The following is a 22,729-nucleotide window of genomic DNA, read 5'->3' as shown; positions in this document are numbered from 1 at the left end:
ATACTCTTAGTTTTCCGTTTTGGTTTCGAGAGGAGTTCAGTTGGTATATTGGCTCGGTTGTGTAGGCCTTTGCAGAATAGCACTAGTCTGTTGTTTTTCCTCCTATCCTCTAATGGTGGTAACTTCAGGTCGTTTAGTATTTGCGTCATGGTTCCTGGTTCATATGTATAGTTTGATGATATGAATCTAGTAGATCGTTTTTGCACAGTTTCTAGTTTGTTCTTTAGGTATTCTTGATGTGGGTCCCATGCTGAGCTGGCATATTCTAGTAGTGGTCTAATTAATCCTTTGTAGGCTTGTAGTTTTACTTCGTGAGGGCATGATGATAGGTTCCTCTTAAGTAATCCTAAGGTCTTATATGCCTTGTTGCAGGTTTCCGTTATATGTTTTCGCCAGTGCAAGTTATTGGTGATATGTACCCCTAGATATTTTATGGATGTAAAAAATTCTAGGCTTGTGTTTTTCAGGGTATAGTTGTAGTCGATGTTTGTTCTCTTCCTGCTTAACGTCATCATGTTGCACTTGACTGGCTGCATTCCCCACGCTGTTGCCCATTTACCTAGTTTGTTGATGTCATCCTGGAGTTTCCTACAATCATCTATGTTGTCTATTTCCCTATAACAGACACAGTCATCTGCGAAAAGTCGGATATTTGATGTTACACCTTCTGAAATGTCATTTATATGGACAAGGAAGAGTATGGGACCCAGAACTGTTCCTTGCGGTACACCTGATTTGACATCTGCTGTTTGCGATTTTTCGCCATTTACCACTACGCACTGTTCTCTTCCTGATAAAAATTGGTCAATCCAGTTTAATATGTTGCTTGGAATACCATATCGATGTAGCTTTGTTTTCAGTAATTCGTGAGGCACTGTGTCGAAGGCCTTTTCAAAGTCCAGGATGAAAACGTCAACGTGTGTCCTGTTCTCTAGTGATGTTGCCCAGTCATGTATGATGGAAACTAACTGAGTCTCACGGCTATGGCTTCTCCTAAACGCATGCTGCCTATTGTTGAGGATGTTATACTCTTCAAAGTGTGTCATCATGTTTGAGCATATGATGTGTTCAAGCATCTTACAGCAGATGCAGGTCAATGAGACTGGTCTGTAGTTGCTTGGTATAGATCTATCATTTTTCTTGAAGAGTGGACAGATGTTAGCCTTTTTCCAGTCTGTTGGAATATTTCCACTGTTGATTGACTGCTGGAAAAAGTGTGTGATGATACCTGCTAGTTCGCCCGACAGTTCTTTTAGTACTCTGGGGTTGATTCCATCTGGACCCATTGCTTTTGTAGGATTAAGGTTTTTCAGTATCTTTTCTACTCCTTTTGATGTTATGTTGATTTTACTCATGGTTGGTGCTCTAATCTTGTTGTATGTAACTGATTCGTATTCTGTTTTTGTGAATACACTGGAAAATTGTTCGTTTAAAGCTTCTGCTTTCTGAAAATCTGTTTCCGCTGTATTACCAGATTTGGTTTGTAATACTGGAATCCCTTGTTTATCTGCTTTCTGGTTATTTATCTATTTCCAGAATGGTTTCGAGTCTTTTCTCTCATATCTACGTATGTAAGATACAGATATTCTATGAAAGAAAGGTATGTAAGATATTTCTATCTTTCATATCACGTGACGTTTATCTTACATATCCCGTGACGTCATAATCAATACACAACTAGCTTGCAACTTACCTCGCCTCGATTGGGAATACCCCTCGATTGACGAACACTAGCGTCTGCAAAGCTCTTGTACAAAAAATGACAGATTGTAATGTCCCTGATAATATCGAGGTGTATGTGACCGGACACAAAAATACACATTCCTTGAACAATTACTGCACACTCAACAACAGTCACAAATTCTTCATACACCTAGATGTCATCCGGTGCATTATGCCAGTTCACAGAAACCCAACCCACACGGTCTATTAGTTCTAGGCCTACCTCCAAATTCACTCTGTCAACGTCTACTGTCCGTGTTTCAGGTGAAATAAGTGCCTTCAATATCCAGACTCGAGTCCTTGCACGCGTGGAAAACGAAAGTCTAGCCATGCCCATATTCACCAACAAAAACCACTTGGAATCTCTCTTCACACACTCGTCATTAAATAACTGCTCAATTAATATCAATATCAATGCTCCTCTAAGAAAAAAACATGCAGTTGTGGATTCATATTCTGATTAGGTCTGTCAAAATGTTTCGCGCTGATGGACTGTCGAGTTACGTCACGCATCACCTTGATTATTGATTTATTCAAAGAGGAATAACTCTAATACAATTCACTTATACACTCGTCGACCGATTTTTTGTCGGCAACGTAGTTGCCAAAATGAAGGTCGTAGAATTCGATTCTGGTGTTATTTTTAATGTACAGCGAAATATTAATTAATTGGAAAATTCTCAAAATGGCGTCTCTAGGCACAAGGAAAACGGAAAACTCTAGAAATATGAGAGAAAAATACTCTCTTATGAGTTGCCGTGAAATATTAAGGTGATTCCACCCTCGGGGTTGCAAAAAAGCGGTAAAACCCTCGGCAAAGCCTCGGGTTTCACAGCTTTTTTGCAACCCTCGGGTGGAATCACCTTATATTTCATGGCTACTCATAAGAGAGTCTTATATTCTTACATCACCAATCATGTTGTTTACGTAGTTATCATGTGATTTCTTCACTTCTTTCTTTATTTCGTTTCTCAGTTCTTTCCACTTTTGCTTAATTCGGGTGTTTCCTGTTTTCTTATAGTTGGCATGTGTCCTGTTCCTCCTTTTGATTAAACATTTGATGTTGTTGTGTATCCAAGGTACTGATTTTTTCCCTTTCGCTGTTTTTGATGGGATGTTGTTCTGTACAGTTTCCAGGATAAAGTTCTTTATCATTGACCAGTTCTGTTCTACTGTCCTTACATTTTGGTGTCCATTGAAGTACTTGTCGTTGGCAAAATTTTCGGTTTCCTTTTGAATACTGAAGGTATTTTCTCTTGACGGTATAGAAAGAACCATTGTATACTTTGGTGATTTCACAAGAAAATAGAGTGGGGTTTTAAAATACAAGACGTTTACTTTGCCAAGGCCTATTTTCTTAAATTTCAATACTCTATCAATTTTCAATTTATTTATTGATTAACCATAGCAGCATGTTGGCATACAACCACATTACACAATATGGGATATATAATGACAATAAACTAAATACTAAAAGTTCATATACTTATATGTAAATACAAGTATAAAATATTTGACATGTACCTGTGATATTAGACATTCATGTAAAAATCCACATAACCTTCTAGCATGAACTAATTTGAGAGGGTTGCATAGTACTTTACAACGGTTTTCATTTGATATCATCATCGTCTGAATTGTAGATGTTCAAAGGCTAATATTTCTTTCGTATGTCTTCATACATGAAACAGTTTATAGTCGGTTAAAAAGCTCTATACAGAGCCTGTGTGCACTTGCTGAATGTGTGTAGTACCGACTTTAAATAAGATTTACTTTACTTTACAGTCATATAAAAAATGTAACTCATCTTCAACAGTAGTTTTACGAAACTAACATAAACGATACTCTTTTGGAATGTATTATATGCCAGTATTAAAAAGGTTATCATCTTCCAGTTTAACAGCCATAAGTATTGGATTTTTAATATCATTTTCATCATCATAGCTTTCTAGTCTTTTGTAAAATTTGAACATAGAGAGGAGAGCTTTACAGCAGATGGGGAATGTTCCTAGTTCATGTTTGATGGCTAAATTTGAAGCTGTCTTCTGTACGCTTTAAATATTAAGTGCTGGGTTGTTGTTTTTTCCCCAAAGGGTAGTTGGTCACAATTGTTAACGTTAATACATGTATTAAAGTCTGAAATCCAAATTTCAGAACCATATATATAAAATGCAATAAGAGCAGAATAAAGTTTTTAAAGATGATTTATCAAAAAAGGGTAAAGAATGTTTAGTTGCACAAAAGCTTTCCGTGCACGGTCAGCTAGCTATTCAGCTGGCATATCCAAGTTTGCCATGCATTACAACTGAAAATGATTCCCAAATATTTATATTCATGAGTAAGATGAATTATTGAGTGATTATAATAAAAACAGTGTTGAGCTGTGTCAATTTTCTTATTTGAGAAAATCATTGCATTAGTACATTAGTTTTATTAAAGTTAACAGTTAATTTTTCCTTCATGCGATATTCTGAAAGACAGTCTAGATCGAGGTTTGAAGGCCTCTTTTGTAGTTGAGAGGAGAATCATCTGCAAAGAAAAAATGACCAACTTCAACATTTTGAAGTCTAGGTGGGTTTGTGTTAAAATTCACAAGTTGTGAGTGGAAATCATCAATAAATATATTATAGAGAGTAGGGGATAGGTTATCGCCTTGCTTAACCCCACACGTAGCCACAAATGGTTCACTATATCTAAATTCATCTTTGCAGCGTTTGAATGCATATGTTGTATTTTATGAGATTGTAAAAATTTCCACCTATGCAATTTTAGAAGTTTATTTTTTAAGTCCCAATCACTAACTCGTTATAACGAGATAATTAAGTCGTTATAACGAGATAATTAAGTCGTTATAACGAGATAACTAACTCGTTATAACGAGATACTAACTCGTTTTAACGAGATGATATCGTTATAACGAGTTAGATTTTTTTTACCTTTCAAAAATGAGCCTATCCGGCTTTCGTAGTAAATATAGTTTTAGACCCTACCTAAATTTTATAGTGAGAGACCACTACAGGGGCGGATCCAGGAATTGCGGTTACGGGGGTGAGGGGAGGCGCCACCTTATGAGGCAGGAGGTCTGGGGGCCGCCTTGAGGCCCCCTGTGGGTCCTGGGCGAAGCCCTGGTGGAAGTCCGGGGGCTTCGCCCCCTGAAACTCCTGGATTTTATAGGGCTTGAAATATGTCTCCTATTTACATGTAGTCATTTGTACTATTTTCTATCATTTTTAATAAGGAATAAAACACGCAAATGTTATGGGTTTTTGGAAAAAATTAAGTTCTCCCAATAAAGAAATTCAAGAAATCAAAAGATTTTGCCATTTATTTCTCCGGGAGTTGAAGAAATTATTGCTTCTTTTATCGTTTAGTAAATTTTTCTGAACAAGACACCACGATTTACCTTAAATTTGAAAATGTTAGGGGGGGGGGGGGGGGTTGCGCCCTCCTAAAATCCGTCACTGCAGAAGGCTGGTATAATGTGAATTTTCTCATATCAAACGGTATAAGGATATTACAACGACGTATTCGTACCAATTTAACCTAGCAGAAAAAATTTAAAAATAAATCGTTTGTTCTTTCTCAAAATAATAAAAAAAAAAGTGGGTGTCCTATAAGTTTTAAAACGGTCGTAAATTTAAGCATACATGCGTCGAGTTAAATATTAAAGAAGAAGAAAAAAAATGAAAATTGAATAATTTGTTTTATACTGTAATTATATATACTATCCTGACTCCTTAAACTATGGTTTATTTATTGAATATTTCATCTTTCTACCATCAATAAAAACAACCAATAAAATTCCCCAAAATTACTTGTAGAAAATAAAGGTCTTAAAAATCTATAAATGAGTAATATCTCACTTTGATATAAATTTTATTTAATTGATTATAATATTAATATATTTCTTTTAACTTCTACTTGCATAGTAGATAATAGATGATATGGCGGTATTTTAAAAATACATCAAGTTGGTTGACTCTCTCGGATATACCTGGACGATATCAAGTCGTATATTACAAATCTACTTCCCCCATGTGCGAATGTTTACTTCGATTGTTCGAAGTGTGAGATCTCATGCCACTGGTCATATTAGACAGTGCAAGACGATGTCTGCAATAGAAGCTGGCAAAAAAGCAGCAGCATTTGCTGCTGTTGACGAAAATATTAAGGTATATATCTAACTGTATGCTTTGCATAGTGTGTCGAAGGCAATAACATGCATCCCTTTGATCTTTCTTCCTCTTAACAGGTTGGGAACACTTCCCCTTTAGCGAGATATTCTCGCTAAAACGCGATTATCCCTCTCTAGCGAGAATAAATATATCCCGTACAACCGAGAAAAACACCCATGGAATACATCTCTTCGTGTTTCACGTGAAAAGAAAAGGTGCTAAAATGTGTGATACTTTTGCGAATATATTAATCAAAACAAAAACACTCACGATGTGTATTGGATTTCAGACTGCTTCCCTCTTACGCAGCAACTTTGACATGCAATTGCATGACTATGTTGTCAATTTCATAGAAACAATTCGCATCATGTTGAATGTGTCGCACTTATTCAGCGTTGCACGGGATTTGACATTATTTTCAATAAAGACGCAAAAACACCTGTTGGTGGTAATGTTTATTTCTCGCTAAAGAGGGATAATTGCGTTTTAGCGAGAATATCTCGCTATAGGGGAAGTGTTCCCAACCTGCTTAATGCACTGGCGTAAATATTAACATTGTGAATATGAGCATGGTGTAGACATATTTCGTCAATATATTTACAAGTTTGAAGATATCAGCTGCTCTACATCAGCATACAGTGCATTTCGCTACTGAACATATCAAGGGTGTCCAAGAATAGGCGGGCGGTAAATCTAGTACTGCCGACTCTCGGTGGTCCCTGATTGCGATGATTTATGTTAATATTAAAACCGTCGAACAGAATAACTTCATACTTGGAAACAATTTTTATGTCCAAATTTATTGACACAATAAAAAAAACCTAATGATTTATTTTATAAGTATAAATTCTTAAGCTTGAAATGTCGCCTACTCAAAAGCGGTAAATCTAAGAATTTATACTTATTATTATTTGGGTTTTTTATTGTGTGACTCAATTTGGACATAAAGATTGTTAACGAGAAGTACGAAGTTATTCTGTTTGCTGGTTTTGATATTATCTCTAAAACGTCGCAATGCGGGACCATTGTCTTCAGGTCTATGGAGCGCCAAATTAACATAAACTCAAATAATTGAAGATATCTTCAATTCACTTATTCCTCTCTTTTATTGAATTAATGCACGCATTAAATCAATTATTGCTCTCATTAATTCAATTGATGTGCGCATTAATTCAATTAATGAGAGCAATGATAGATTTAATGCGTACGTAAATTCAATTATTGCTCTCTTCAATTCATTTGATGAGAGCATCAATTTAGTAGAAATATTGCTCACAATAATTAATTTAGAGCTCGGTATAAATGATTTGATGATCTCTTTAATTCAACTGAAGATATCTTTAAATCATTTACAATGCTTTTGTATAAGGAATTAATGTGCGCATCAATTCTTTTAAAGAGAGCAACAATTCAACTAAAGAGATCATTAATTCAATTGTGGATATGTTGAATTGAAGATATCTTTAATTATATAGTTACTCTCTCTGAAAGAATTGTTGCTTTCTTCAAATGAATTAAAGATATCATTAATTCAATTGAAGAGAGCAATAATTGAATTAATGCGTGCATTAAATCAATTATTGCTTTTATCAAATGAATTCATGTGCGCATCAATTCAATTATTGCTCTCATCAATTGATTTAATGCGCTCATTATATCAATTATTGCTCTTTTCAATTGAATTGTAGCACGCATCAATTCAATTGTTGATATCATTAATCCATTTGAAGAAATCATTAATTTAATTTAAGTGCACATCAATTCAGCTGAAGAATTAATGCTATCATCAATTCAATTAACGCGCACAGTAATTCAGAATTGAAGGTATCATTAATTATTTGAAGAGACCTTTAATTCAATTGTAGTGGGCATCAAATGAATTGATGATATCTTCAAATAATTGAAGATATCTTCAATTATTTGAGTTTATGTTAATTTGGTGCTCCATACAGGTCCAATTGGCAAAGAGTCTCATGTGATTGGTCATTATGTGCTTGAAAAGTGTTTGTCTAAAAATGTTTTGTTTTGGAACTTTTATTTTCAAGGATTACTTGCTACATGTTCAGAAGAATTCATTAATGTAACTGTGGAGTTTCCTCAGATTTAGTTGTGAGGTATGCTGTAGTTCCTCATGTGATAGTTTATTATATACAATATCTATGGGAATTGCATGGGGTTGTGTTATGTGCAGTTATTTGAAGTCGTGCCGAAATTCGGATTAGACAGTGGTCAGATTGTATAGTGTTTGATTGCATTAATTTTGGGGAGTGAAAAATTGGGTCGGAATTCCCAATGTGCCAGATTGCACAGGTATACGATTAGACAGTGGGCATCGTACATGTACTATTTTCTGTCAAGAAAAGGAAGGGACTTACCACCACCACCACCACCCACCCCCACCACCTCACCCCACTTAATGTGAACAGATACTAGATGTATCTAGGAGTCAATTTGTCCTACTAGGATACAAAGTCATTTTTAAAAAAAGTTTCTCACAAATTTATCATTTGATGAATAGGCATTTACATATGCGTGTTTATATTGTCTTATATTCTCTTATACAAATATAAGATTGGATATGTAAGTAAGTCTATAATTGTAATTCAATAATACATGTACATGTTAGTGTACCAGTGAGATTATTCCTCAGTACAAATATAAGATTGGATATGTAAGTAAGTCTATAATTGTAATTCAATAATACATGTACATGTTAGTGTACCAGTGAGATTATTCCTCAATACAAATATAAGATTGGATATGTAAGTAAGTCTATAATTGTAATTCAATAATACATGTACATGTTAGTGTACCAGTGAGATTATTCCTCAATACAAATATAAGATTGGATATGTAAGTAAGTCTATAATTGTAATTCAATAATACATGTACATGTTAGTGTACCAGTGAGATTATTCCTCAATACAAATATAAGATTGGATATGTAAGTAAGTCTATAATTGTAATTCAATAATACATGTACATGTTAGTGTACCAGTGAGATTATTCCTCAATACAAATATAAGATTGGATATGTAAGTAAGTCTATAATTGTAATTCAATAATACATGTACATGTTAGTGTACCAGTGAGATTATTCCTCAATACAAATATAAGATTGGATATGTAAGTAAGTCTATAATTGTAATTCAATAATACATGTACATGTTAGTGTACCAGTGAGATTATTCCTCAATACAAATATAAGATTGGATATGTAAGTAAGTCTATAATTGTAATTCAATAATACATGTACATGTTAGTGTACCAGTGAGATTATTCCTCAATACAAATATAAGATTGGATATGTAAGTAAGTCTATAATTGTAATTCAATAATACATGTACATGTTAGTGTACCAGTGAGATTATTCCTCAATACAAATATAAGATTGGATATGTAAGTAAGTCTATAATTGTAATTCAATAATACATGTACATGTTAGTGTACCAGTGAGATTATTCCTCAATACAAATATAAGATTGGATATGTAAGTAAGTCTATAATTGTAATTCAATAATACATGTATATGTTAGTGTACCAGTGAGATTATTCCTCAATACAAATATAAGATTGGATATGTAAGTAAGTCTATAATTGTAATTCAATAATACATGTACATGTTAGTGTACCAGTGAGATTATTCCTCAATACAAATATAAGATTGGATATGTAAGTAAGTCTATAATTGTAATTCAATAATACATGTACATGTTAGTGTACCAGTGAGATTATTCCTCAATACATGTGCTTTCAGAATAACCAAAAAGTTGGCATTGGGAGTGGATCAACTGTGGTGTATGCTGTTCAGAGACTTGGTAAGAAAGAGAGATTTAAAAAATAAATAAACTTGCATCCTGCAGGGTCTTCCACAGTTTTTTTTAGGTCACCTGAATCACTCAGGTGATCTACTTCTATCTGTTTTTGTCCATCATCTTTCATTGTTGGTCACAATTAAATCGGTTGTAAACTTTTGAATTTAAAAAACACTTCTTTCTTCTCTGGAATGGCTTAACCAATTTCAACCAAATTGGGTAAATAAAGTCTATGCATCAAAGGGAACTAAAATTGTGACTTTTATGGTCTCTGTCTCCCTGGGGCATGAGGGATGTGGCCAAAACCATCAAAATTAATGACAGTAATCTTAAAAAATCTTCTTTACTTCTGGACATCAAGCAGTCAAACTGTTTGCAAGATCACAATGGGCACTGAGTCCTTTACCAAAAACTGTGAAATTCATGACATCTGGGTTAAGGGTTCAGGACCTAGGCTTGGGCTAAGTTGGTCATATACATATGCATTTTGAAAATGCATTACATCTTAGAAAATCTTCTTTACTTCTGGACATCAAAGAGACAAAATGTTTACCTGATTATAATGGGCATTGACCCCACTACCAAATTTGTGAAATTAATGACCCCCAAGGTTCAGGTACCAGGTACTAGATTGGTCATAGACATTATGTAAATTAAATTGGAAAAGAAAATCTTTCTTGCTGCTGGACATCAATCAGACATGTTGTTTAAATGATTATAATGAGCAATGTAAAATTTACTACCCCTCAGGCTTAGTTGATCATGTGATAAAAATGCAAGATACAAATGTATGTTAGAAAATCTTCTTTCACTGTGGTGTGATAAAACTTAACTCCCTATAATAGAATTGTAAATTATTATAAATTATGTATTATAGTTATAGGCTAACAATACATATATCATCTAGTACAAGTTTAAAATGGAAAAATATGAAAGCACACAGGTAACACAATGATTTCTAAAGGCCAAAAATATGCACTTAGGTGATCATTAATCTGGGTCTAAAACTTTTTCAGCTGAAAGAATAAAGAATGAAGATTTGAACATTATATGTGTACCAACGTCTTTTCAGGTAAATTGTAACCCTCTGTGATTTTACATTTTGTGTGTTTACTCCTTTGTAGACTCTGCTATTATCAAAGCTTCAGTATCATAATACAATAATTCCTCTTTCAAGTCATGACCTAATATGACTTGAAGTATATTAAAAAACAAATCATCACTGATTTCACAGCTTTAATTACCACAACTGTCATGGTGGCTATGTTACACAGGACTGGTACTGAAGAATGCAGTTCCATCATTCCTGTCTTTGATCAGTACCAATTAATGATGATTATTGGTTTAATAATCATGAATACAATGGCATGGTTACTGAACCGTGAAGCTTGCACTTGGGGTGTACCAAGTGATTTGGTATACTAGGCAAAAAATCTTTCGTTGCATGTACTAAGAGCACTTGTGATCAATATTCATTACAAGGAAATTGATTTCATATCATTTTGAGCAGAATTTAGTAATGATCAATTTCATTGTAATCATCACATTTGTGAAAGAAATGTGAAGGGAAGAGTCGGGACCTCAACAAAACCTTGTAACAAGTGTAGTGCCTTGTAATACCCAATCTCCTATAGAAAGTCCACTGTATTTTAAGACAATACTTGTACCTAAGTTTTGCATACTTGTGTGCAAATTAGGTCATTGTCATATACCCGTCAATGTTTTGTTTTTTGATACTCTTGATTTTCCGGATCACCACACTATGGTTTTTATACGCCCGTCTTAAGACGGGACGTATTATGGTATGGCGTTCATGTCCGTCCGTCTGTTAGCTTTTTCGTGTCCGACCCGTAACTTAAATACTACAAGGCCTAGAATCATCAAACTTTGTCTGTAGATACTTCTTGGGTAGAAGGTGTGTCGCACATTAAAACCAGATCACTGTGACTTTTCATTAAGAAGATATCCGTCCGTCTGTTAGCTTTTTCGTGTCCGACCCGTAACTTAAATACTACAAGGCCTAGAATCATCAAACTTTGTCTGTAGATACATCTTGGGTAGAAGGTGTGTCGCACATTAAAACCAGGTCACTGTGACTTTTCATTAAGAAGATATGGCCATATATGGCAAAAACTTGTCTGGCTCATAACTTGAAAACTATTAGACCTAGAATCACCAAAATTGGTCAACTAATGCATCTTAGGTAGAAGGTGTGTCACATCCTACTTTAAGGTCACTGTGACATATAATTAAGTTGATATAAAAAAAAATGTTTTAATGGGTCCAATCTATACTGTTAACAATATGTGACGGGCGTATCATGTGCCGTGGCGGTGGACTTTATTTGATTCTGTATCAGTATCTTCTGAAACTGATGACGTCACAATGCATCAACAGGTTTTTTTTTGTCGTGTCTCGTGTGATCTGATGATCCGCGCCTGTCAACTCGACTTGATGCAACTCTTTAGATCAAGTTACTGTAATAATAATATGTATTACCTAATTTACTATATAAATTCATATTACATATTTTTTTCTGTTTCCAACTATAATCAGCAGAGAAAGGTACACACAATGAGCAGGGGTGAAACAGTTCATCACGTGACTTACTATTACCCGATCACGTGACTTACTATTACCCAATCACATGACGAATTGTTTCCTGATTAGCAGATTAGGTAATAAAACAATTGTTTCATGCCTACTAGGAAAACAGTCAAAATTATTGCCCCTCAGTAGTGGCAAAGTCCCGTGAAACTGTTGCCTACAGCCTCTGACAACAGTTTCACAGGTCATCTACTTCTTTGAGGCAATAGTTTTGACTGTTTCCCGAGTAGGCAGGAAATAATTGTATAATATTTATTAACTGCAGAATTATTTCCCTATGGGAAAAAATTGGGATAGACTAAATTCTCCCAAGATTTTCTCAGAGAGCTATAGTTCTGCAGAATAACATGACTTGTACATAGTCTAACCTCTCTATGTTATAGGCAAACCAACTTATTCAGGAACACAGATTGAATCTTGGGACTTTAGAGACTTGCCCAAAGGTATTGTAAGTTGTGCATTAAAACAAGAAAAGGAATTTAATTATGTATTTCCCTATACATACATGTATGTATGTACATATATACCTTTGACGCTTGCGTGAAGTTGATTTTTTGTGACATTTAGTATATTTTTAAATTTGTTGTAGCTGGATGTGGCAATTGATGGTGCTGATGAAACTGACAAAGATTTAACATGTATTAAAGGAGGAGGTGCCTGTTTAACTCAGGAGAAAATTGTTGCCTCTTGTGCCAAAGATCTTATCATCATTGCAGATGACAGGTATTGCAGGCTCTCTCTTTAGATTTTAAGATAATTACAAGAGAAAAAATCCTAGTTGTACTGCATACAAAAAAAATAATTTAATGCATATATTTACATTTTCTCAATAAATTATAGTTAATGGTTTTTTTTAATATACCTGTTCAGTGCTGGTTTTGTATAAGGAAGGAGCTTTGCTTTGATGCTCTTTGTGTAGTCTTTAGTTCCCATTCACTCAAATGGATTGGCAGGGGTCATCATCATCATCATCATCGGCATTTTGATTAACGTGCAGGATTAGGTACATCTTCCACGGCAGTGGGCTCCCTTCCAGGTAACTGGCTTGCTGCATGCATGGCAGACCTAACATTTGACTTCAAGGCATCTCTGTCCAATGGGTTGACATCACGAAGTCCCCACTCACGCTGGTCTTTTTCTAGCTGTGCTTTCCAGGTCATCTTTGGTCTCCCTGGTTGTCGTCCTCCCTCTTTTTTCATATTAAAGACATTATTGATTGCCCCACTGGATCTAGCAACATGCCCAAACCAGCGTAGCCTCTTCTCCCTCAGGATAGCGTCGAGGTCATCGATCCCAAGTCATGCCAGTAGCTCGCTTAATCTGACACTAGCCATGTCTTCTGGCTTTACCCTGCAAATCTGTCTGACCATGGCTCTGTCATTTCGTCATAGGCGAAGGAGGTCTGGTTTTGGCAAGGGCCACATCTCACTTGCATACAGCATCGCGGTATACACATATGTACTGTATAACCTGCCACGGGTCTTATAGGAAAGATGACGGGAAGAGAGGACAGGCAGCAGTTTCCTGAATTTATTCCAGGCCGTCTTCACACGAGTGATCGTTGCAAGCACACATCCTCCAGCCACAGACAGTATGTCACCTAAGTAGCAGAAGGAAGCTACTACCTCTAGCTTGTCTGTTCCAACTTGAACTTCCTTCTGTGGCCTCCCATCTATTGGTCGAGCAGTTCCCAGGCATATAGGGCAGCGGCAATTGGGATCCTCTTTCAAGTGCTTAAGGCCGCTGCACTTCTCATGCACCCAGTGCTTATATCCCTTGCAGTGTATATTGTTGCTGCCTACACCGGTACGGCACACAGCACATGGGAATTCGCCCAAGCTCTGCAGAAGATCCAAGCCTGTGCCACAGATCATGATCTTGGTTTTCTTGGCATTGACTCTGAGTCCCTTCCTCTCCATTGCCTCCTTCCAGGTCAACAATCTACTGACACATTCTTCCAAGGAATTTGAAATGATGACAAGGTCATCGGCATAAAGGTCCTCCCAGGGCACTCCTGCTTGAAACTCACGTGACAGGGCCTCAAGGACAATGATAAAGAGCAGTGGGCTAAGCACAGATCCCTGATGTACACCGACCTTCACCTCAAACTCATCGCTGAGACCATCACCAACCCGTACGCGACTCCGCGCATTCTCGTACATACTCTGCACCAGTTTCACAATCCATTCCTCGACACCAAGTTTTCTCAGCACCCACCAAATCACTTGTCGTGGTACTCTGTCAAAAGGTTTCTCTAGATCCACGAAGGCCATGTAGAGTGTCTCATTTACTGCCAGGTACTTCTCATGCAGCTGACAGACAACAAATATTGCATCTGTTGTGCCTCTGCCTGGAACAAACCCAAACTGGGATTCATCAACTGTCACCACTTGTCTTATGAGTCTGTCTACAATTCTCTCAATGACCTTCATGGATTGCTAAGTCAGCTTCAATCCTCTGTAGTTCCCGCAGTCGAGGGCATCACCCTTCCCCTTATACAGGCAAATGATGAAGCTCTGCTCCCAATCAGTTGGTACCCTGCCATTACGGATGATAGCCATTGCAAGGCCACGGAGCATGATGGCACCTGAGTCGCCTGCTGCTCTCATCATCTCAACCACTACCCCTGATGGTCCAGGAGCTTTGCCGGTCTTCATCTCGGCGATGGCCTTCTTTACCATTTCGATGGTGATTGGGATGGGTGGACCTTCAAGTGGTGGTTCGTCTGACAGGTGACCTGGGTCCCACTCAAACTCAACATTGAGGAGCCTCTTGTAGTGCTCAAACCATGCCTGCTGTTTAGCCTCTTCACTCATGGACATCTCCCCTACATCATTCCTTACTGGCTTGTCTCCAACAACATCTGCATTAACCCTTCTCATCTGTTTGGCAATTCGAAAGACTTCCGAGGAATTGGGTTCAATGTTATTGTAGACTGCTTTGTCTGCTTCTTGTGCATGGTGCACTATGCGCCTTGCAGAACGCTTGGCCACCAAGTAGTCCTCTTTTGTTCCCTTGCCAGCCTTCCAAGCCTTGAATGCTTGTCTTTTTGCCACAATTGCCCCTTCAACCTCATCGCACCACCACCAGGTTTCACGTCACCATCGATGTGGCTGTGTTGTGCCACACACCTCCTCAGTTGTCTTCAGTAGACCTGTTTTGAACTTAGCCCAGACTTCTTCAGTTGGCATCACTTTCAGAAGCAAGCATATGTTCACTGAAGACTTCTTGGAAGCGGCTGCATGTTTCAGGGTCCTTCAGTTTCCACACTTTCAGACGAGGTGAGAACTTTCGTTTTGTCTTCAATGGCATGGCTAAATGAATGTCACATACCAGGAGCTGATGCTGCAAAGCAACCTCTTCCCTAGGCAACACCTTCACATCTGTCACATGCCTGCGCATTGTCTTCCCGAACAAGATGAAATCAATCTGTGTTGCTGTATTTCCGGACTTGTAAGTGATGAGGTGACTGTCCCGTTTCTTGAAGCAAGAGTTGCCTAGAAGAAAGTTATGTGCTAAAGCATACTCCAGGATCCTTTCTCTCTCAGTATCAGGATCTAGTCTGCCATAACCCAGACCTCCATGCACTTCTCTAAAACCTGTACCAGTACTGCCAACATGACCATTCCAATCACCACAAGGGATCAATAGCTCCGATGCTGGAATCGTAGCAGTTATCGCATTAAGCTGATCATAGAAAAAGTCCTTGTCTACATCACTGAGCCCACTCTGTGGGGCGTACACAGACATGAAGGTGAGCACACTTTGTCCTATAATCAGCTTCAAATGAATGATCCGGTCTGAAACTCTCTGTACATCGAATACCTTCTCTATCAAATCATCTGCCACTAACACTCCTACTCCAGTCGTGCTTTTGTTGTTACCTGAACAAAACAGTTTGCACCTGGTGTCTTTGCCTTTGATGATGCGGCAGTTTCCTCCCTGATATCTGGTTTCCTGTACACAACAGACATCTATTCTTCGGCAAGATAGCATCTCCACCACCTCACATACTCTTCCTCTCAGGGTGTTCACGTTGAGCGTGCCAACCCTGAACCTCATAAGGTGCTTGCGGGATATCGACCCTGCCCCCCGCACCTGAGAGGGGGCCAATCCATCTGCCAGCATCGCCTGTACTACTCTTCACTTGTTGATCTGCCATAAGTTAGTTTTGCGACGGTAGTTTTTCTGGGAACGCTCGTCTTGCCTAGCTTGTCATCCCAAACTCAAACGTTGACGTGGGTAAAAGAATAAGTAACTTTTAAATTTAGAAATATATAACCATTTTAAAAACTTTACTTGGATTTGAAATGGGATGGTTACTTAATCCTGTACAAAGCCCAGTGGAGTTTTTCATATTTGCCTTGAGATAAACAGGCCATTTTGAAATTAACTACTGATGGTATGCCATGAAAATCGATCCAGTGATCCAGAAAAAGATTTCCTTTTTGATTGTACATATCAAAGTTTCTGTCTACATTTAACCCTCCACCATTTCAAATGTCAATTTCTTATTTGCCAAAGAGATATGTAGTGGGAAGAGGATGCATATATGGATGCTTGAGGAGGAATTAGGACAGTTGGCATAGAAGCTGATGTTATTGCTATGGGAACTTCTTGTTCTCTTTCTGGATCCCAATCCCAACAAATATAGTTTGAATTGCTGCTTATTTCTCTTTAACAACTTTTACAATGACATTTTCTTTGGGATACAATTTGACTGTGACTGAATTCTTTGTTGAAATATTTCGGTCAGGTAGGCCCAATCTAATTAAAATCAGACTTCTTAGAACCCTGCTGTATACTATACATCTATTTAAATGATCTTTGTTTACACAGTATATGGTGTAGTTCTAAGAAGTCTGATTGTACTTACATTGAGGTAGGACAAATTATCGACTCAAGAGTGATAAAAAGAAAGAAAGAAACCACTTTGAAATTACTTAGCAGGATATTAAAGGGTTGATTGGCCAGCTCTATAAACACATCCTATCTCAGATGTCCAATTAACATGCTTGACCAAATTTAAATCTGTCAATGAGGGTCTGAACTATTGTCACTTATTTGATTGACAAGCAGTACTGTATGTTTTTCTTTTAAATTTTAAGGGAGGTGACTTGAAATTTGGTCTTTAAAAGCTAGTCTAGGGATGACTCTAGGGTTACTGGGTCTAAGGGTTTGGCCTTCGTTCCTAAAAACAAGTATTTGGTTTCTGAGTAATAATTTGAGAAGAGTTTGGATTTAGATGTATATATTTGTAACGTGGGTTAATGTAATTGAAAGCTTGTCTGATATTGTCTTTTGGGTCATGGGCCAAAAGGCCTCAGTTACTATAAATAGATAATAAAAGCATCCTCATTTGATCTTGGCTATGATCGAGGGAGGAAGGGGGGCATTTGTGTTTGACATACACATTTTCATTTCTTACAATAATTTTAGAAAAGACTCTCAAGTGTTGGGTACAACATACAAGAAAGGAATTCCTATAGAAGTTATTCCTATGGCATACAAACCAATTCAGATGAAAATACAGGATCTATTTGGGGGAGAAGTGATACTAAGAATGGCCCAACAGAAGGCAGTGTGTATCTCTTTCATTTAACCACATTGTTTATAAACTTTCACAATAATTGGCATGTATTTACCTGAGCTTTTAAGGCTCAACTTTTCTGATCAAAATTTGTCCGTTGTTTGTTGTCATATTATCAGTATCTTAAACTGTTCACATATTCATCTTCTTCTCCAGAACCACTCTTTAATTTCAATCAAACTTGGCACAGAGTAACCTTGGATGAAGGTAATTCAAGTTTGTTCAAATGAAGGGACATTTCTCATTCCAAGGGGAAATAATCGAGATAAGGCAAAAAAAAAAAAGGTGGGGGTGATTAAAAAAATCTTCTCAAGAAACACAAGGCTAGAAAGATCAAATTACTTATGTGGAATTTTCCTAATATTAGGAAGAGGGTGTAGCTACAATAAGGGGTAAAGTTTTACAGGGAGACATATAGAGAAAATCTTTCAAGAACAGCAGGGTCATCATTATCATATTGATATGCAAGCATCTTTGGGTAGTATAAATTAAAGTTTGTTCAAATCATGGCCACTGGGAGTAGGATGGGGTCACAATATGGGAACAAGTTTTATATGGGAATATACCAATGAAACAACTTGTAAAAATCTTTTGCTCAAGAGGAGCAAGACCATGATTAGTCACATTAATATTGAATCATTTCCAGGAAGTGCAGATTCAAATTTGTTCATTTTGTAACCCCCAGGTAGGTTGGGGCCACAATTTGGGATTAATTTTATGTATAGCAATATATGGGATATATTTTTTTTAAAAAAAACACCTTTCTCAAGAGCAACAGGGACATGATAAGTCATAGAAGTATGCAAGTATTTCCAGGAAGTGCAGATTTAAATTAGTTCTTTTTGTGACCCATGGGGTAGGTCACAATTAGGGATCAAATTTTTATTTGAGATTATGATAGTAAAAAGTCTTTAAAAATCTGTTCGTGAACAGTCATTTTAATATGCAAGAAGCTTCGGGTATTGCAGAAGATTTAAGTTTAATCAAATCAATGCCCCAGGGGTAGGTTTAATGTGTCACAATACAGACTCTAAGTTTTATGTGGGAATTTTAGGGGGACATTTAGAAAACCATCTTTCTAAGAACAACAGGGTGATGAGTTGCATTCAATCATCCACAGGTAGTGCAGATTCAAGTCTGTTTTAATTATGGTCCCTGGAGGGAGGTTGGGGCCACAGTAGGGATCAAAATTATAATCTTTAAAAATCTTCCCAAGAAGCACTGGCCATGATTCGTCATATATAGGGTCCAAATTTTTGGTGTGAATAATGAGGGTAAGCAAAATTTTAAAAATTAACAGCAAGGTCAATGTGAGTCAGGTGAGCATTGCATCCCATGGGATGGAGGTTTTTTTTAGTGGATGATTGCTCTCAAATCTAAATATATGTTGACCCATACTTGCATGTCATGAAATACTGCAAATTAGGACTTGCATTAAATCTCATTGATACTTCTTGATGTAAATTGGTTGTCAAATTAGTAAATTGCATACAAAGGTACATGTGTACAGATTGCTTTCAGGGCCCAGTGGTAACAGACAATGGTAACTTTGTGTTGGACTGGAAGTTCTCAAACCCCTGTGATGACTGGGACAAATGTAACACCACTATTAAATTGATTCCAGGTATTGTAATTAATGAGTGTAAAAATGGGATAATATGTTTTTAAAAATAATGGCATTTATTTACAGTATGTGTGAAATTTAATATTCATATATAATGGGAGATTGAAAGATCCTTTTGAGTTCATATTACATGTACTATGATTTTCAAGATAGTGATTGAGATGTGACAATACTTCTCACAGTTATTAGATTTACTGTACAATATTATTATGTACAGTACTTTTTTCAGCTGTGTTCTGGTCACGTAGAATTTACGGAATTTCATACCTGAGCAGACTTAAAGTACAAAAGCTATTTTTATGTGAACTATGTGCATCTCGGTGGAATTTCATACCTGTAGACCACAGGCAATTACATCGCTTGGGTTCGAATTTACTATTAAAGAGTACTCTTTAATAGTAAATTCGAACCCAAGCGATGTAATTGTCTACAGTAGTTAGAGTTATGTTATCTCTCATTCTCTCCTTTCCCAATTTTTTTCTTTCTGCTCCAGATTGTGGGTTGAGGCTAGGAATCCTGCAGATCTGCCACTGTAATAGTTTATTTCATGCAAACTACATGTATAATCATAATGAGGCCTTCTATCATGTATTTACTTTGTACATTTACATTACTTTAATTAACAGCCATTTATGGTGGGGTTACTATATTAAAAATACACATATTTTGTCATGGCTGAATAATCAACAGTAAAGGAGACCTGTTCATGGAGTAAACACTTGTGTATCTATACAAGGAAGTTCACTAACATGTCCTCTACACAGACACTATGTGTCAGTGATAACACGAGATGCTTAGATCAGGCAAAGTGTGCTGAAAATGCTTCATCAGTAGAGTGCATACAAACTAAGCATTTCTCGTGTTCGACATGGGCAGATCAAGTGCCTATGATGTTTTGTTTCATATTCCAACATCTTGCTTTAAATTCACAATTTTTCAATGGGGTTTAAATTCAAATCCTCCATGAAAAGGCATGACAACTATTCCACCACAAAACCATGGTCCCATAAGCAGCATGGGAGATTCACCAGTATATAAATTTACCATCCCCCCCCCCCCCCCCCCCAATGAAAGGGGAGCATATTGATTTGCACTCTTATGTTGGTTGGTCAATAGAACAAGTGTTGTCCACTCAATATCTGAAGAACCCTTTGCTTGACAGACATCAAGCTTGTTTTACAGATTAGGTGAACAATTTTGAGATTCAAAGGTCAAGGGTCAATCTACTCTAGACATACAGTCAATATCTTGAGAACCCTTTCTCAGACAGACATCAAACTTGATACACTAGTTCCGCCTAAGAAGTATATGTCTCCTATTAAGATAGGACTCAGTAACCATGGCCAGCGATGATGGTCAAACTGGAACATAGTAAGATATTGTCCACTCAATGTCTTAAGAAGCCTTTGCTTGACAGCAGACATCAGACTTGGAACATTGGTTGTACTTAAAAGAGTAGATATCCCCTATCAAATTTTTTATCAAGTGGTCAAAGGTCAAGGGTCAAACTTGATATAGTAAGATATCCACTCAATATCTTGAGAACCCTGTGCTTGACCAACATTAAACTTGGTACACTGGTTCTACCGAAGGAGTAGATGACTCTTACTGATTTTGTGGTCAATGGTCAAACTATTCTGGACATAGGAGGATAATGTCTGTTCAATATCTTGAGAACCCTTTGCTCAACAGACATCAAACTTGGTTCACTAGTACATCAAAAGGATTAGATGTCCCTTATTAATTTTCAAGTCACAAGATAAAAGCCTCAAATAATTGGTTATTTGAAAATGTCTGTTCAGTTTCTTGAGAGATCAAACTTAATATTGTGGTTGCCACTGACTAGTAGATAACCCATCTTTATCACTTTCATTGCAGACATTCTAATTTTAAAGTTGATTCTTTTCAATATTGCTGTAATGGGGGAATATTCGTTTGTAAAACTTTTCTGGTTTTTCTTTTATTAGGTGTGGTTGAAACTGGTCTCTTCATCAAAATGGCAAAGGTAGCTTACTTTGGAACAGCAGATGGGAAAGTGTCCAAGAGATCTGTGTGATGTGCATAACAAACATTATCCTAGCTGATAGATATGATTTAGACCTACAAGTGATTTTATGTCATATGATATACATTGTACGTTATTACAGTGATATTTGTACTATTTCCAATGTGTTTTCATAGTGTTAAAAGATATCAATGTTTATAATTATAAAACTAGCATTGATATTATTATTGCCAGTACACATACATGCATCTTGTATGGGACATTGACAGTTATATGCAAATGGATATACATCCAGGTATAACAGTATATATATATATTTAGCATTAAAACAATTTTGAAAAACTGTCCATCTATATTATTGTAACAGGAAGGGAGAAAATGCAACAGACCAGACCAGGATTTGAACCCAGGCCCCCTGAATCTCTAGTCAAGTGCTCTACCAACTGAGCTATCTGGCCACCTGCGATCGAACCCGGCTGACCGCTACATTCCTCCTTTCTTAAATGTCTTCACACCTGAAAACATCAACCCAGGATCCTTATTTTCACCTGTCAGTTCCAGGGGCTGGCCTATGGCACCAAATGTAACAGGAAGGGAGAAAATGCAATGGACCAGACCGGGATTCGAACCTGGGCCCCCTGAATCTCTAGTCAGGTGCTCTACCAACTGAGCTAACTGGCACCAGCGATCGAATCCGACTGACCGCTACATTCCTCCCTTCTTAAATGTCTTCACACCTGAAGACATCAACCCAGGATCTTTATCCCCTGCCAGGAATTTTCACTTGTCAGTTCCAGGGGCTGGTCACGGCACCAAATGTAACAGGAAAGGAAAAAATGCAATGGACCAGACCGGGATTCGAACCCGGGACCCCTGCATTACTAGTCAGGTGCTCTAACTACTGAGCTATCCATGCCAATTTCCGCGGTAATTATAGCCCTAATTACTACATTCCTCCCTCCTTAATTTGTCTTCACACCTGAAAACATTAACCCAGGATCTTTATCCCCTGGTAGGCATTTTCACCTGTCAGTTCCAGGGGCTGGTCTATGGCACCAAATGTAACAGGGAGAAAATGCAACGGACCAGAATGGAATTCGAACCTAGCACCCCTGAATCTCTAGTCAGGTACTCTACTAACTGAGCTAACTGGCCACCAGCAATCGAATCTGACTGACCGCTACATTATAC

The 22,729-nt window shown here is 37.1% G+C and overlaps 1 protein-coding gene across 1 annotated transcript; it reads left to right on the top strand.

Annotated features, from left to right (window-relative positions):
* The first annotated feature begins 5,732 nt into the window (after positions 1 to 5,732).
* Positions 5,733 to 21,881, top strand: LOC125678134 (ribose-5-phosphate isomerase-like). Its single transcript, XM_048916303.2, has 8 exons — positions 5,733 to 5,894; positions 9,655 to 9,715; positions 10,729 to 10,784; positions 12,703 to 12,762; positions 12,909 to 13,042; positions 17,759 to 17,900; positions 19,431 to 19,533; positions 21,501 to 21,881. Exons 1-8 carry the CDS (start codon positions 5,766 to 5,768, stop codon positions 21,587 to 21,589), a joined length of 774 nt encoding a protein of 257 aa, XP_048772260.1. The 5' UTR covers positions 5,733 to 5,765; the 3' UTR covers positions 21,590 to 21,881.
* Positions 21,882 to 22,729: the final 848 nt, after the last annotated feature.

Source organism: Ostrea edulis, chromosome 2 (assembly GCF_947568905.1).
Source record: "Ostrea edulis chromosome 2, xbOstEdul1.1, whole genome shotgun sequence".
NCBI lineage: Eukaryota > Metazoa > Mollusca > Bivalvia > Ostreida > Ostreidae > Ostrea > Ostrea edulis.
This window is presented reverse-complemented; position numbering and strand designations above follow the sequence as displayed.

What these genes read in the sequence shown, in the direction of transcription:
- LOC125678134 (XM_048916303.2), top strand. Translation starts at nt 5,766, where the DNA reads ATGTTTACTTCGATTGTTCGAAGTGTGAGATCTCATGCCACTGGTCAT. An exon ending in GTGTACCAACGTCTTTTCAG is followed by an intron (nt 10,785 to 12,702) that starts GTAAATTGTAAC and finishes TCTATGTTATAG; the next exon opens with GCAAACCAACTTATTCAGGA. An exon ending in GAATGGCCCAACAGAAGGCA is followed by an intron (nt 17,901 to 19,430) that starts GTGTGTATCTCT and finishes GATTGCTTTCAG; the next exon opens with GGCCCAGTGGTAACAGACAA.